General features: G+C 36.6%; 1 protein-coding gene and 1 long non-coding RNA gene across 3 annotated transcripts; one reads left to right on the top strand and one right to left on the bottom strand.

The window, feature by feature from the left end:
• Positions 1-1,880: 1,880 nt before the first annotated feature.
• LOC126828247 (uncharacterized) lies at positions 1,881-6,778 on the bottom strand. The gene is made up of 3 exons (XR_007682956.2): positions 6,515-6,778; positions 4,844-5,056; positions 1,881-2,878 (listed from the first exon to the last, which is right to left on the bottom strand). It is a non-coding gene; the product is annotated as an uncharacterized LOC126828247 (long non-coding RNA).
• A 3,648-nt stretch (positions 6,779-10,426) lies between these two features.
• On the top strand, positions 10,427-17,713 carry LOC126828242 (uncharacterized). Of its 2 annotated transcripts, none has more exons than XM_050557906.2 (8): positions 10,427-10,561; positions 11,420-11,593; positions 12,019-12,175; positions 13,203-13,263; positions 14,429-14,579; positions 15,219-15,372; positions 15,951-16,066; positions 16,293-17,713. In XM_050557906.2, exons 1-8 carry the CDS (start codon positions 10,475-10,477, stop codon positions 16,485-16,487), a joined length of 1,095 nt encoding a protein of 364 aa, XP_050413863.2. In that variant the 5' UTR covers positions 10,427-10,474; the 3' UTR covers positions 16,488-17,713. The 2 variants fall into 2 exon arrangements, with proteins under 2 accessions (XP_050413863.2, XP_050413862.2); XM_050557905.2 differs by lacking the exon at positions 14,429-14,579 and adding an exon at positions 14,226-14,376.
• The last annotated feature ends 164 nt before the right edge of the window (positions 17,714-17,877 follow it).

Here is a 17,877-nt window from a genome sequence, read left to right as displayed (position 1 = left end):
CGTTCGTTAGATGGGGTTAACGTCCGCTTACACCGAAGGTGATATCGCAGACAAACGTCTCAAAAAGAAACTTGCTAGTCGAACGAATCGTGATTGAGAGGTAAGTCTAGAACATGGAAACAATGTGATGATGGAAAATGTAATTCGCAGCCTCCACGCCCCCACGCAGTCGTGCCTTTTGAAAAACAGTGTCTGGTCATATCCATTCTTCTTAGGAATTATTGTCGAATGCTTCTCATTGGTCTATCTAGTTCACTGTCAATCTGATTAAAATGCAGATCTATATTTCGTTTCGTTTTTTTTATACTTTCGATGGCCTACACTACATGAAGATCTGACAGGTTAGAGCCATAGGTCACGTCAGGGGTCAAAAGACCGACTTATGACCCTATGATGTCAGACATTTGATTAACCAATCAGCGCTGATGTTACTATATTATACTGGATTACCCACAGTTCCGTGCAAAACACGCCTAAAGCTCGCCGTGACAGACCGTTTCATTGGCTTATCTCTGACACCATTCAGAACACGAGTTAAATAACAACTCTTCCAGATCCAAGTGTAGTAAAGACAAGTAAAACGAAATTTTGAACTATAAAAACGAAACGAAATAGGATCTGTGTTTTAACCAGATTGGTTCACTGTCCAACCAATCAAAATGCAAAATCAGTCTCGATCATTTTGTCTCAAAACTCTTTGCGGTTGCCATATTATAGGTTGTGTGCACTGATCAGCAGTGAATATTCGCTAAGCTGCTACAATCACTGATAGGTTGACATCGGTGCGGCTTAATAAGCCCCCAATATTAACTTTTTCCTTCTGCAAATTATATCCTAGAACATTTTTTTAGCATTAAAATAATAAATAAAGGTGTTTGAAGTATATGTAAGTAAAAATATGTCCTCTTTAGTACAAATGGGTAAAATGAGTAAAAGGCACCATTCTGCCCGGACCAGTAACGTCTTATGTAAACAATAATTGACGCCGCGTGATGTGACGTGGCGTGTTGAAAGCAGTCATCTTTTACAGAGTTATTAGAAGACTTTCGTAATCCTCTGTGAAACAGACTGATATTGTCATTGCATGAATATTAAAAAGACACGAAATGCTTTTTTTGTGAAATCTAAAATCGCCAAATTTCTTTAAAGAATATTTTTATTAAGGACATTTTTTTATAAAACATAATACATTCACTTATCTAATGCGAGATATCAGTGTATTTAGCGAAAGCCGCGTTTAGAGAATTTTCCTTTTTGAAAGAGCAGCCAATATGTTTCATAATCTCGAGTCTTATGGCTAGTGTTTTCCATACCACAGAAGCCACACTGGCGTGCACATAAAAGAACCCTTGGAAATTTCCACTAGTGCCACTGTCCGGGCAAAATTTCCCTTATAGCACACTGTATGGCGTATGACCGTCTTCATTAGACCAGTCGGAGCAGAACAGTGGGACGTTTAACCCCATTTCATTTCGTTTCATTTTACTGAAGCCATCAACATCAAAGGGGTTGATGAAAATAATTTCCAAGCTCGATTTAAGAAGTACATGCTGTTAACATAACAAGATCATTCACGATAAATAACTCAGTTCGTTGATATTCCATTTCAAAATCATGAAAAATATTTTAAAAAATGTATCAAACTGATAAACAGGCTGTTTGAGAGAAAATACTACCGAGGTCTATCTTAGATATTGGATTTGGGGTTTTTACATCTATCGATCAATAGGGCCATTCGACATAAAACATGATCATTTGAAAAGTGAAACTGTTGAGCAAAACAAATACCATATCACATCCTATATCTGTAACAAGTATATACCTCGCGCTGCATTTATGCGAGTGTCTAAAAGTAAATAAAACTCAAAATGAAAAACAAGTTGTTGTTATATATATATATTGTGTTTGAAAGATGTAAAACGGATTAGAACCGCATAACAAAATTAAATAGTATACTATTGTATTTAATATGGTGGCCATTAAGAGTGGAGATCTGTTTTCAAAGTAGATAGTTCTCTGTGTGCAGAATGGTGTAAAGTTAACACAATAAGTCACGTGCCATGCTCTAGTCTATATAATGATGATTTTGTGTTACAGATCACATTTACTACATCGGTTTATTTTCTGATTTATTACATAATAAACGTATGTTTGTTTAATGTTGTTTTTTTTACGGTTGACTGGTCGAAGAATGACGATTGGAGACACAATTTTCCGAACTCGAAGTAAATATAAACTTTCCGTCCATGTACATTAAAAGGTAGCCTTGCTGTAAACAGCATGTTCGTCAAATACCGAAAGTTATGGTCATCTAATGTTCTCATTAATTTTCTTTTGATTTTATGCCGCCATCTTCTTTTTCTATTAAGAACTTTAGGTCGCCATTTTGTTTCTTTGTTACAAATAATTATATCCTGCTTTCAACATCTGAAATAAAAATCGCTATCTGACGATTTTTCCAGAATAAATTTGTTCTCGTTGTAAAGATTACACATTAAGCCGCCATCTTGAATTACAATACTATATACTTTACAGTTGGACTGTTGGCATAGAATCGAACAACTTGTTTTGGTCGGAATCGAACTGGTGACGTAAGATGTTCCATTTAGAGTATAACCTTCGACCCGGCAGAATACGCCCATGAATCCTGATCGACCCAAGACTTCGACCTCACAAAGGGTTAATATTCCCGTGTCCCGTTGATTCTTGACTGTGATCGACGTCAAAAGTAATGGCGTCGTACTGGAACTGTGTTCGCATAAATACAGCAGTGTAGAGTTAGCTTCGGGAACCTGTCCATACTCTCTATAACATGTTATACGATTATATTCTGAATCAAAAACCTCAATCGTAAAATCATGTAATATGTACCCAAGCCCTGAAAAGAATTTTAATCGAAAATTAGACAATCATAACTGACACATGTTGAAGAAAGAGCAAACTGGTTAATCCCGGTGAACTTTCTCTCGGCCAACACGGGAACTCCAAGTTAGCGGACCAACGTCTTATTCACTGGGCCACCGTGACTCCGCACAAATTAAAATGATAGGATAACACTCGTCGACACGTCCGGTTAGATGTAGGATAAACCAATTTTAATGTGTGCCAAATCGTCCAATGTCACTCAATGACTACATATTATGGATATTCATAAGTGGAGTCAGTGGCGGCGCCAGCCGTCGGTGATTGGAGGGGCAAAGCTGGGGCAAAGTCCAAGGTTAAGGGGGCAAAGGCACGAGCTTCAACTAGGGGTAGGGGGCCTCCCGCAGAAAATTTTGAAAAACAGGTTGCCGGAAATGCAGCCTGGCAGTATTTCAGGCACTGATCGATGAGGTGAAGTGTCAAACGAACGGACTTGCGAATCACGACGAAGCCCACTCAAGAGCGTCAAAGTAGGGAGTCCTCCCCCAGAAAATTTTGAAAAATAGACTGCCGGAAATGCTGTCTTACAGTATTCTGTCAGGCACCGATCGTCGAGATAAATAGATCTGACCAGATACCGTCCGTCGCCTGATCACTAGTTTATCCGACTAGAGAACAGAATGTCAAACGAACGGACTTGCGAACCTCAACGAATTCCCCTTGTGAGCGCCAAAGTAGCGAGTCCATTAAGGACCTCGCCAAGAAAATTTTGAAAAATAGACTGTCGGAAATGCTCTACAACATGCAAGTTTATGACTGAGTGGGGATGTGGGATTTATTCACCGTAGAAGGTATTGATTACCGAAACGTATCACAAATACTTTTTTTTATTTTCTAAAATTATTGGGGAGAGGCAAACAGAGGGCAGACCATAATAATGGGGGGGGGGGGGCAAATGCCCCTCCTTGCCCCCCCCCCCCTGGCGCCGCCACTGAGTGGAGTAAGTGATGTAATAAGTAAATAAGAGAAGTGTGTAAATAAATAAGACAAATAACACAAAATCGGGCATAGTTTGGTCGTTAAAAGTCCACTTTCAGAGTATTTCATGAAGACAAAAACATAAATATAGCTAATCATTATGATAAATAAATTCTAGGATGTTAGAAAATATATTTCATATAAAAAACAGTATGGTTGCTGAAAGCATCCATTTAAATCGTCGTGTTTCCAGATAAAACGCGACTTTTAATTGTACTTATTTATCCGGAACTCGCGACTATAAAAACACAAGAGTCGCAGTTAAGGGGGTTGGGTGACGTAGTTTCCTAGAGTGTCGCGCTTCGAGCTCTAGCTGACCGGTCACCTCTGGCTTGTGGTGTGACCGTATGTGGTTTGGGGATAGGTGCACCTTCTCAACCCCGTGGGTTTACTCCGGGTACCCCCACAACATAGATCCCTGCGCGTGCTCTAAAATAATAAAAACAAGATTTGTCTGCCATATCACCCTCGGTGGAAGCGGACGTTAAACACTACTAGATGTTATGCTAGTATGACGAAAAGGGAGTGTTACGATACACCTCCTTTTTCGGCGACCTGTTCATTGCTCTGGCTCGGAAGTTAGCTACATGCGCAATGGCTACTAACATATTTTACTTCTTGTTAGAAAATCAGAATGGAGGAGAATTTGGATGATTTGGGACTTTCGATCGTGATATATGACAAAGCGGTAAATTAAAATTTATTAGTGTTACAGACACTTTCAAAACCTGAAAATAGCCATTGCGCGTTTCATTTTCAGAGACGCGAGTCGCCGTTAGGCCAGCACGAAGAAAAAAGGGACGATGGGCGACTTTATCGTCGTAGTGGCGTGTGGGCAACCCGCGACTATCAAAACACGATATTCGCCGTTATGCCAGAGCGACGAAAATGTCGACAAAAAAGCGCCGATGTTGTGACATACAAGCTAACAGAGTAAACTTACCTAAATGACTAGTTGTAATGACGACACCATGTATAAAAAATGTGTCAGGAAATATGAACTGGTATCCAGCCTCTGGTTGACCACTATCTTTATCCGATCTGTAACACGTGTCAGAACTATCGTCATATCCATACTCGCTTCTGCCATCCATTATAGTAGATTCAGATGTACCATCGATTAGTGATGCTTCAGACGAAATATCCCAAATCATCTCTAAAATGAAATAAAATAAGTTTGTAAAATAATGTGGCGCACAACCATCTCTTAAATGATATAAAATAAGTTTGTAAAATAATATGGCGCACAATTTGATGAGGTCTAGCTCAGACAGCTTCTACAAGCCAGTTGACTATTAATGTTAATATTATATCAGACGCACCCAATGCTTTAGAAGGCTAATGTGTTCATTTTTGTTTGTTAAGTTTATAAGAAGAAATCATACGTTACGATTGTTCAATTTTTAATAATTTTTGGACCAATGGCGGGGGGCTGTGGTGTGTTTGTTTTTTTACGGGAAATGGGATAATGATGATAACCATTGATTTAGAGCACTGTGCATCTCTAGCACATACTTATTGACTTTATTCCTGCCCGCGTTTCATTGTGCCAATAATTATATTTCAGCTGCATTGTGCCTCGCCAGAATTTCCAGTCGAATCAGTGGTACATTATCATAGCGTCCCGGTATAATAAACTTTGAATATTCAAGTAACTTAAATCTACATGTATTTGTGGCACCCACCACTTTGGGAAATTCTACATACGCCACTATAACTAACGGCGTCCTCGCTCTACTCTGAATATTTTTACCTCACTAATATAAGTACGCATATTGTTGTGACCTTCGATAACTTCAAAGGATCTATGGTCTTTAAGATTAACCACATAACAAATTCTCATCATTTGGGACACACCATAGTGGTCCTAATGGAGATTATGCTTGGGATTTCTGTTCTCTTCTGAGACTTGACACATTATTTGCAAAATACAATTTATTTGAAGTGACATTTCGACTTGTATGGATAACCTCTTTTTTGGTTATTTGAGTATACAAATTTAGCACCATCGGTGCTAAACAGGAATCAAACTCCGTCAATACAAAATGACATACGAATATCTTGTGGACTTCTATTAAATAGGGGGGTTGGATGGCTGAATGGTTAGCATGCGCGCGCTGTATCATAAAGTCTGTCACTGAGTCGACTGGCGTGGTTTCGAATCCCCGGTTGTACGTGACAAGGAGTAGGGTCGCCTGTCCAACCTCGTGGGTTTTCTCCGGGTCCTCCGGTTTCCTTCCACTGCTAAAGACCCCTATGCGCAAGCCAATTATTGAAATAAAATTAAACCATATTATGTTAGTCTCGAAATGACCTAGTTTGTGTCGAGTGGACGTTAAACCCCATTTTTTTTCTCTCTCTCTCTATTAAATAGTTGTACTTTCTATTTCAAAATCAGCACACTGAGTAGAATTTGCTTTTAAGAATGTAAGGATCGCTTCAGTTTTAACCTAAATTATCTTTACATGCATAATTCATTTTTTAAAATGAAGTGGGTATGAATGTGTCGAGAGGGTGCTGTTGGTACTGGTGTGTACCCGACAACGTTCGGCTGTCTCCGAATATCTTGGATTTTCCCAACTTCGTTTTAAAAATACAGGAAAGTTATACTTACTACAAATAACTTTTTGATTGAGAATAATCCAAAATACAAAACACTGTATTGCTATATTCCTCATTTTCTTTGGTTAAAATAAAATATAAACTTTAAATAAATTTAGTCGCAAAAGTTAAAAGATGTCCTTTCATTCACAGAGCTTCAGTTAAACTGACAATAAAATTATTGGAAAATCTTTCCACTAGGAAACACGACAAAGCACTGAAACTGTTTGTATTTATTTAAAGTGACTGTGACTTCATCGTAAATTTTGTATTAAGTTTCTCGGTATGTCTGTCTGTTTTACAGAGGAACGGGTGAGATTAGATGTTTGTCGTATTACCTTGACATGGGCAGTGATTGAAAACGAGTTAATATGTGTGGAATATCGGCTTTTTTTTTAAAAAAATCAAAAAAATCAAATTCACTACTGTGTAATAGTAATAGTATCAAGAAAGTGGACTAATTGAAATGCCTATGGTGAACCTGTTATTTGACCAATAAGCATATGATTTTCACTTATTTAATATGAATATGTTTGACAAATTATGTAAAATCTATGACGTTGGTATTGTCTTTTAATTTTCAGCGAATAATTAGTCGCTTCTGCGATTTTTTTGAATATGATATGAAATCAATTACATGGATTTTTCTGTTGAACGTCCCAATGCCGCTTTAAATTTTAATGTCAAACGACTATATAATGCTTTCGAGTTACATTAATTATATTGTTTTATTTTCTGATACACCTTCATACACCTAGAAACATAATAAACTATTTCTTTTTTATCTTTGTTGTTTCTATTGGTTCTGGCGCTTGACTCATCACTTAGAACGCAAAGATCGAAGTCTGGAAATTACACCAAAGGGACTATACTCTTAATTAGTCATGTTTATTTATATAAAAATGTTTTTAACATTATTAGATTACCAAATTGATCCTAAAGCCCGTTTTCCATGTAATGATCCTAATTACATTGCATTAGACCGACCTTTTCGGCGCCGAAAAGGCACGCGGAAACGCCGAGAAAACGCGTATTGCTACATGGAAAACAGGCCTTATGGTGACAGATCGTCGTGTTTTCAGATGTAATGCGATAGTCGCTTTTAAAGTCCCGGTGCGCCAATTCAATTTAAGCAATATGAATCACCTGTAAAACTACAATATTGCGAAAGACGAATCTCTAATAGGAATATCAGTCCAATATCGGTTCAATTCAGTTCAGCATTTACAAATATATATATGTGTAATTGAAGTTTCCTCGATTATGTTGTTCGCTAGGCAATAGACCTGCCCCATTTTGTTGTCCACGAAAACTAAGAGATAGGACTGTTTTAATTACAATTAACTGTGTTCGAGCAGGGTATAGTAGCAACTGGGAGCTCTAGAACTTTAAGTCTGTTCACAATTTTCCCCGTCCTGCAATTAGACAGGGGGGCAACGTACTTAAAACGAAATTGGACGTAGTATGAACGGACTTTCCGTACTATGAACGGAACTGCCGTACTTCGACCCTACTATATGGGACGTGTTACAACGTGACGTGGCCGAGCATCAATTAGCAGTACTCTATTTATTTTATTTTATTTCGTGGGGGTGGGTGATTTTTTTTTAGTTTTAGTTATTCTTATTGTACATCATATATTTTTACTAGTATTGAATTTGTAGTTTTGCAGAGCTGTTACAAATTCATTTGATGGAGAATAAAACCATGTCTATATTTAGCCTTTTTTGCATAATTTAAAAACCAATAATTTATACTTCATTACTTTTTAATGTTACGGCATGCAATTATATAAAAAAAAAACCTTTCATATTTAGTGTGTTCATTTCTTTCTTTCTATAATTAAATGGAGAGAGTTCAGTGGAACCAACTTCTAAGCTCTTTTAGTTTATGAATGGTTGTAGATGTTGGCATCATAGCCTACTGACGTCCACAACCACCCACAGCTATACACATGAATTTGTAATCTGCATCTATAACAAGGCCATTATTACTATTGAACAGAAGCCTCTGTAGTTGTGGTAGGCTACATGGTTGCAGTCTTGAGAGACTTTCTAATGACTATATGTTTCCCACCCTAGGGCGATTCTCAAGACGTTGTAGAAGGACTCGAATATTCGTGCCGAACACTAATTTATATTCATTTGTTTCTGTGTTTACTGTAATTTACAATCAGTTAAGCTCGACAAAATACGCTGAGTCCAAATTTCAGTCTACACCGGTAGTATTCTCCTGTGGGGTATGTTTAGCCCCTTTCATCTTGCAAATAACACTCAAGAGCATTCTGGCACGCGATTCGTGTGCCAATGTTAACATTTTCATTTTGTCTTAAATATTGGTTATCAGAAACCTATATTTTCATCAACATAGAAGGGGAGATAACTACATTTAAGCAAGTAGATATCTGTAGACCACCATAATTTTATGTTCCACCCCACTTTAATGTCATGTATAGCTCTGCCCGGTTCATGCTGTAAATTCGAGAGAGAGAGAGAGAGAGAGAGAGAGGGGGGGGGGGCATGCTTAGTTATGAGACAAGTTTCAATATAAGATGGTTTTAGCATGGCTCTCTACATTGGTAGCCGCGATGGAGAGAGAGAGAGAGAGAGAGAGAGAGAGAGGGGGGTTTAACTTCCACTCGACACAAACTAGGTCATTTAGGGCCTGACACATGGTTCAATTTTATTTCAATAATTCGCTTGCGCCTAGGAGGTCTTTAGCGCAGTGGGAGGAAACCGGAGGACACGGAAAAAAAACACGAGGTTGGACAGGCGACCCTACTCCCGACACGTACAACCGGGAAATCGAAATCACGCCAGTTGACTCAATGACAGACCTTATGATACAGGGCGCACGCGCTAACCATTCGGCCATCCAACCAGCGCTGGATTCTAGATAAACAAAAACAAACTATGTCATTTAAAATGGTGAGAGGAGGGGGTGGGGCGGGTGAACGGTGAAATCAAAATTGGTACGTTTTTACTGTAAAGTTTACTAAGAGAATTGGGGGTATGGGAAAGGTGTCACGGTCGTACTGTGCTTTAAATCCTTTATCAATCAGCAGATGGTGGCATGGGATGGGCATTCAAAGCGCGAGATAATGATATATAGACATCACAATTAATTGCATCAATGAAATTGAATCTTGTTCATAATAAAAATTGGATTTCTCTCTTTAAAAAGTTCAGTGTACTTATGTAATTTGGAGAATGGCATCATTATGTTTTTATGTAGCTTCTGAGTTTGTCAAAGTGACGCTCGAGAAAGATTCTAGGCATTCTGATCCGACTTCCGAAAATGACAATATACATGTACCGTACGTGATATCATTTAAAATTATGTAGGACTAGGCCTACATGCTTATTTTCTTGGTGGGAGATTTAATATGTAGCCCACTTCCCTCTTGAAGAGTTATATTAGAAGCACAAATTTAGATACCACACGTAGACAAGTAGGCCTAATGTGCGAATTTGTCGTAAGTCAGCTACATGTATATGCCTACCAAATTCTACGGTCTGGTAATTTGTATATTTTTTTTAAAATGTTGGTAAAAAAAAGTGCAACGCTGCCCTGACAAAACTTTGGCTCGATCATCCGTACTTTATTTTCGTCTAATTAAAGCATTATTGGGTTCGTCATGATTTGTGTGATTTGTCTGCGGGCGTTAAAAATGCTATTTCATTTCTTCTTCTTCTTCTCTCGGATGATGATGGTTAGTTGTATTTTACGTCCGCTTCCACCGAGGTGATATCGCAGGTCACAAGGAAGCTATTTCACACACACATATTTGTATGATAAAAAACATGTAGTCTAGGTTATCATACGATAATTTCAATAAAGAAACCTGCAGGGTCCTGAAAACCAAGAGTACATGTAACCAAATATTTTTATCATGTGACCAACCACGTGGTTAATTTGGCGGGAGATGTGGCGTCTTTGGGGTTATACAGGTCACTAAAACTAAAGATCAAGAATGGCTACTTCAACTTATGAAGAACTTAGACGTAAAAACATCGAAGACAACAAGAGGATTTTAGCACAACTAGGTCTTGTGAACCCGGTGAGTTGATAGGAGTAAATTTTTAGTTGTGATATGTTTCATTAATTAGCCATTTTTAACGATAAATGTGTTTATCAACAGAGACACGTGTGTTTGTTAATTGAATCTTTAGCCCACATACTTCAATATTTGATAAAATATACCGTTTTGTATGCCAAATTTTCATTTTTAATTTACATTATGCCTTCCAAACAAGCGCAATGGTGCGGGATGGTGATGACTAGTCATCTTGTTACTTTTACTGTCCTGTCTTCATTTGCCCAGTCAGAGCAGAACAGACTAGGTTTTTAAAACAACACTTTGACTTGGTTTCACTTTTTCTGTCAGAAACCTGTTTTCAGATTTTTCCACTTTTTCATCCACTCAGTACATTAACATAGTCATAACAATCGTGGGGGGTTGGATGGCCGAATGGTAAGCACGCACGCGCTGTATCATAAGGCCTGTCATTAAGTCAACTGGCGTGGTTTCGAATCACCGGTTGCACGTGACAAGGAGTACACTAGGGTCGCCTGTCCAACCTCGTGGGTTTTCTCCGGGTCCTCCGGTTTCCTCCCACTGTTAATAGTGTTAAAGACCCCTACGCGCAAGCGATTAATCAATAATGGAAATAAAATTGAACCATATGTTAGTCCTGAAATGACCTAGTTTGTGTCAAGTGGACGTTAAACCCCATTTCTCTCTCTCTCAATCTCATAACAATCGTAAATTTCTGAATATAGATTAAAATAAATCAAGTTTTTGAGAACTTATCGTATTACTTATTTAAAGTACTATTACTATCACTACACAACTCGGATAAAATCTTACATAAAATTGATAAAATACATTTAAATTTTTTTTTGTACTCATTCACAGTTTCGTCCTATTCAAAAAGTTGTTAAGAAGGGAGTCAGAAAAGCTACTCCGTTACAAAATGTTCTCCCACGACCAAAAACTAAGAAAAGACCGGTTACAGATATTGAAGAAGATTTAGAAAATTGTGGATCTTTAAGAGAGGGTCGTAGAAAGTCTGCAAGAATTCAAGGAAAGGTAAGTTATATACAGGTACTAGGATATAGCTTTGCTAATAAATTGGATTGAAATTAAGTAAATGAAATTAGTATGTTAGTGCCTTGATATTAAAAGGTACTGTAGGCCTAGAAAAATCGATCGCTAACTGAAACCTACCAAATAAATGGTGTTCTATAAAGAACACAAATCAGTATCCAGTTTTCGTATTGAAGGAGAGCTGTTATTCGTCTTCACAGAAACCCAGACAGAGATTTTAGTCCAGGTGACCCTGTCCCAAAATACAGTCAAGTGATCTTTTCTTGATCATTATTCATTCTAAATTGCATCTTAAGGCATCAAGTTATGTATATAGACAATATCAACTATCAGTATTTAATGTCGTAGCCTTCTCAACTATCAGTATCAATTGTAGCTGTCTTAACTATCAATATCTATTATTATAGCCGTCAAAAGTAAAAGACGATGAGTACATACCAGATGAAGATGAAGAATCTGACGAAGAAGATGAAAATGGGCGTAAAATTAAACGAAGAAAAACTACAACAGCTACTCATGTTAAAGTTCCTGCCAACAGACCTAATTTCTATGGTGCTGTTGAAGGTGAAATTTTTCTACACCCTTCCAAAAAGTATATTTGTGATAATTTTGATCACGTATACAAATTTAAATCATTGTGATTTGCACGTCCAAACCCAACTGCATGAACCTGTATAATCTAGGACGGTTCCGTTAATTACAATCCCATGTATTTTGTAGATGGGACTGGGTGGCCATATAGATCATAATATAAGTTATTTTATCTGTGCAACTCAACGGTTCGATCATAGGTTTGTATGTCAAAAAGAGGGGAGTTTCCAACCTAACCTGCTGGGTCTTCTCCAGTTTTCTCTCACCTCTAAAGCCAAATATTGTTGAAGAATTTTTCCGGCGTGGTTCCCCCTTGTCAGTGATGCAGGACGGAGGGCCTGACAAGGATAGCTGTCTAGTCCTTCGGATGAGACGAAAAACCGAGGTCCCGTGTATACATTGGAATGCACGTAAAAGATCCCTTGGCAGTTGGAATTCGATATAAGAGTAGGCCGTTGTGCCGCTGTCCGGGCAAAATTTCCCTCATAGCACACTGTATGGCGTATGCCCGTCTTCATTAGCCCAGGTTAGGAGCAGAACAGTATGACATTAAACTCCATTTCATTTCATTTTGTTGAAGAAAACCAGGGACTGTTAAAATTGTTTTTGTGACACTTTTTGGGACATAATAACTGAGATAGAATTTTCAAACCTTGTGTAGATGTTTATTTAGGGAATGTCTTGACTGTGTTCGATGATGAACATTGTCGGCTTATACTAAGCATAGCCAATCAATTTGATATGTTGATAATTTATAACGAAATAACTTGAATTCTGATTGAGGTACGAAGTTCAGACTTGTTTTTAAATGATCTTTTTTGCTTCTGCTAAGCAGGGATAAGAAATTTGATTTGTTGTAGCTTTGAAATGTGATAACTTTGATTCTAATTAAAATGGAGCAATAATTCTTGATATGCAGTTTCATTAGATGAATGTCTAGACTGTTGGCATTTGGAAATAAAAATAAACAATGTGTTAACCCCATTTTGTTTTCTTGTAGGTGTTGATGTAGGAACTATTTGGTTAACGAGAATGGAATGTTGTCGAGATGGTGTGCACAGGTATTATGTAATCTTTATAGAAAATAACTACTACAAAATTGTATAAATAAGATATGGTCCTGAAACGTATACAAAAAGGCGACACTCTGGCGCATATCCAAGCTAGTAGAATTTCTCCTGGTTGTCTAGTTTCTTCCTACTGCCAAAGACCCCTGCACGCAAGCATATTATTGAAATATAATGCAAAAAGATGATATCTTGGCACAATCCAAGGTAGAAGAATTTCTCCGGGTTGTCCGTTTTTTTCCCACTGCCAAATGCCCCTGCACAAGCAAATTATTGAAATATAATTGAACCATATGTAAGTCTCGAAATTCTAGAAGAAGACTTTTGAAAAATAAGTGTACATTTTTATTATTCGATTTATATAGCGCTTCATTACACATGACTGTTTATACATGCATTTTTTGTTAAAATTTTTGATGTTATAATGACAACATTTGAAAATCTGTGGGTTTTATTCATCATATACTACACATTGACAAAGGAGAGTGAAAGAGAAATGGGGTTTAACGTCCACTCGACACAAACTAGGTCATTTTGGGACCAACACATGGTTAAATTTTATTTCAATAATTCGCTTGTGCGTAGGGGTCTTTAGAAGTGGGAGGAAACCGAAGGACCCGGAGAAAACCCACAAGGTTGGACAGGTGACCCTACTCCTTGTAACATACGCTGGGGAATCGAAACCCCACCAGTTGACTGAATGACAGACCTTATGATACAGCGCGCACGTGCTAACCATTCGACCATCCAACACCCCCACATTGGCAAAGGAAATCTGATAAACATTGAGTGACTCTTAAAAATGAATGAATTCATTGCACATTAATAAATATTTCTGGTGACTTTATCACAAATTCTAAAAAAAAATTTAAGATCTATAGTTTTGAATTTAAAATTTGTAGGCCTCCTAGATTCATAAAAATGTATTACAATAATCACTTCTAAAATCATTTTAGACCTCCTGTTTCCGGTATCCATGGAGGTGAAAATGGAACATATTCTATTGCTTTATCGGGTGGATACGAGGATGATATTGACCTCGGGGAATGCTTTACATACACAGGAGAGGGAGGAAGAGATCTGAAAGGAACAGTTCAAAAACCAAAGGTTAGGCTTTCAATTGATATATATATATATATGTATGGTTTATTACTTTTAGACCTACGGTTGCGGGTATCCATGGTGGTGAAAATGGAACCTATTCCATAGCTCTGTCTGGTGGATATGAGGATGATATCGACCTTGGGGAATGTTTTACTTATACTGGTGAGGGAGGAAGAGACTTAAAAGGAACTGTTGATAAACCGAAGGTTTGAAAATTCAAAGATCAATTAAATGGCTAGATAGTCCAAACTGTATAAATGTTATTCGGGCTTTTACTTCATGACTGTGATGCTTAAAAGATGACTTCTCTCATACAAAATGTATGAATTAATGATATCATTTGGACTAGAAACATATTCAAACTAATTTATTTGTCAAAAGCTTTCTTCAAATCCCTCTCAAAACATTTTATTGAAAATATCTACACTATAAATACTTTTTAGTTTGTACTGGACTTTCTTTATTAATAGTAAGTGTAGGGGGACTGCACCACACATAATTTACACAAAAACAAATATACGGACAAGACATATTACGCAGAAATCACAAACAAATGCACAATTCAAATAAAATATAAAAAATCTTTATTCAAAAGTTTTAGTTCAAATAAGAATTCTTAGTTTGTACTGGGCGTTCCTTAAGTATAAAAAATCTAACGCATAATTGTTGAAAAGAGCATATTTACTTTATTCGGAAGTTTTAGTTCAAATAATTCATCAGGTTGGACATACATGAATACAGAAAAAAATCCAAAAATAAAATTGATTCATTGGTTGCCTATGGAGAGGAATTTTTATTTTTCATTGAAATATTGCATGTAAATAATATTTTATAACTTATTTCAGAATCTTCGAACAGCACCACAGTCTCGAGACCAGACATTAACACGTGGTAATTTAGCTTTAAGTCGTAATGTTGAGACAGGAAATCCAGTTCGAGTGATACGTGGATATAAATTAAGAAGTCAGTTTGCTCCAGATGAAGGTTACAGATATGATGGTATGTATCATTTTAATTTGCCAATTATTTTAAAATTTCAGTTTTGTCATGTTTAGTTTAATGTCTTGTCAACATCAAAGACAATGCAAGATGGGAGAATTGTTTGGATAAAAGCGTATCGGCCTACTCTTCTTTAATTAACACTGTTTAGGGTTCTTTCACTTGCACAAAAATGTCTACAGAGGTAGACATCGGTTCCTGAAATAACCTGAATTGACATAAAACCTGTTTCAATCCCCAGCGGCAATACTATATACCGGGAAACACACTAAATACCGGAAAATACCCTAAATAGGTAACCCGGAGCCTGGTCCTCTGTGTGCCTGGGTTAGGGTTAGTTTCCGATTTATAGTATAGCCCTTCTCCGGGTTACCTATTTAGGGTGTTTTCCGGTATTTAGTGTTTTTCCGGTGTTTTCCGGTATTCAGTATAACATGGTGTTTTCCGGTGTTTTTCGGTATATAGTATAGCCCATCCCTTCTGTTGTAAATTGACTACACATAATTTATTCTCTATATAAATTGGTTTCAAGGAGGTAATCTCTGTATTTATTATTTAACATATTGTATTTTAAACAGGATTATACACTGTAGAGAAATGTTGGTTTACCACTGGTATGTCTGGTTATGGTGTGTGGAAGTTTGCATTACAGAGATGTAAAGACCAGGCTTCACCTCCTTGGGATATAACTCAGGTTATTAGTTTTATTTGCTCATTTCTGGCTGTGTATTGTCCTTTGTCCTAGATCCAATTGACTTGAAATTTATACACAGTGTTAAAGTTAATGCGACAAAGAAGCCTATTGATTTGATCAATTTGAAATTTACACGCTGAGATGAAGAATCCTATTAATTTCTGATACTGTCAGATTTATCATCGTTTTTTTCCATTGATCATTTCTTGTAATATTTATATTACAGGATGAGAAAGAAATTGGAAAGGAATCCCCCAAAAAGGAGAAGAAGTCAAAGAAGGTTGTTGCAGAGGTGGACACAAAAGCAACAAAAGAATCTGCAGGAAAGTTATTGCGAAGTGATTCTAAAGATTCCACGCTTTCAAAAGCTGATTCTGGAATCGAATCTGATTGTTGTTCTGTTGCTGGTAACCAAAGTTAAATGTTTTTCTTAGGCATGGTTTATTTGAGTAGTGCTGTAATAATTGTAGACACACTAAATTAGATTTGTCTTTCTTGTGCTTTTAAAAGGAGAACATTATTTTTAAGTTTGTCATGCCCTTTGCAATAAGTAATTACAACTTGCCGACTCAAGTTTTATTTTTGTAGAGATAAATCTTCAAACTGAACTTTTTCATGCCAAAATTTACTCATTGATGGACTTCCAGTTTTCCTTTAAATACCCTTAGAATTAAATATCTGTCGGTCAGGATAAATAAATTCTTTATCACATAAATAAACTGGCCTCAATCTTTTCCACTGATTAAATCAAATCATCACCTGGCTACCCGGATAGTTCAGCCACATGAATAAATACCTGAAAGTGACATAAGTTTATGTATCTTATTAAATAAAATCTTTAGCATATTGGTTGTCGACTGCTTTCCCTGCAATCTTTATCATGCTGGTGGTTCAGTCGCATGAATAAACATACTCAAACTTAGGTTAGATTGAGAGTTTCTCCGGTAGTTTAAATACTTGCGATTCAGTCATATGAATTAACAATCTCAAGGTTGAATTAGGTTATGTATCATCCACATCAAAGTAAAACTGGAATTTCATTACAATGAAAAAAAAAAATGCAGCCTCAACTGTATTTGTTTATTCATATAAAGCTGAAACTTGTGTGTATTGTTGCTGCCTGATAAATAAAATATTTAATATGCCGGTTAATAAGGAGTAATCAGAGTAGAAATAACTATAGAATCTCTTTAGCACATACATCAATTGTAAATAATATATCATTTCATCACAATGTGCTCAGTTCTTCTCACCAAGATCTCAATAGTTTTAACTGCATCATGATCATGAATCCAAATATAGTTTTTCATTAAATAAAATTTGTTGTATAATTATCGATTATAGTTTAGTGCATCTTCTGATCAAATTTAGCCAATGAATAGTATAGTATATAATGTTTTATCAAAACATTCCAGTCAGAAATAAAAATGACAATCCGACTCTAACCATTGTAACATTGAGATTCCATTGTAGATGTGGTATCAAATCGTTAAAGCCTCAAACTTTATAAAACATTGTTTGGTTATTTTGCATGTTATGTTTTTATCATCCTTATTTTTTTAGGTTGAAGAAATAAATAATTTCTAATTGTATAAATTCATTCTATCATTGTTATTAATAGAATTAAATTTTATTTTACAAAAATTAGTTTGTGTTTATGTATTTTAACTTCTTTGGAAGCTTGACCAAATATATTGGTGTTTTAGACCGGAGGCTCAGTGGGGGGTGGGGGTGTCCATCAATTGGGCACAAAACCAGACCCAACTTTTCTATAGTAAAACATTGTGTAGAATACAATGCTGAGTGGTAAT

The sequence above is a fragment of the Patella vulgata genome, chromosome 7 (assembly GCF_932274485.2).
Source record: "Patella vulgata chromosome 7, xgPatVulg1.2, whole genome shotgun sequence".
NCBI lineage: Eukaryota > Metazoa > Mollusca > Gastropoda > Patellidae > Patella > Patella vulgata.
This window is presented reverse-complemented; position numbering and strand designations above follow the sequence as displayed.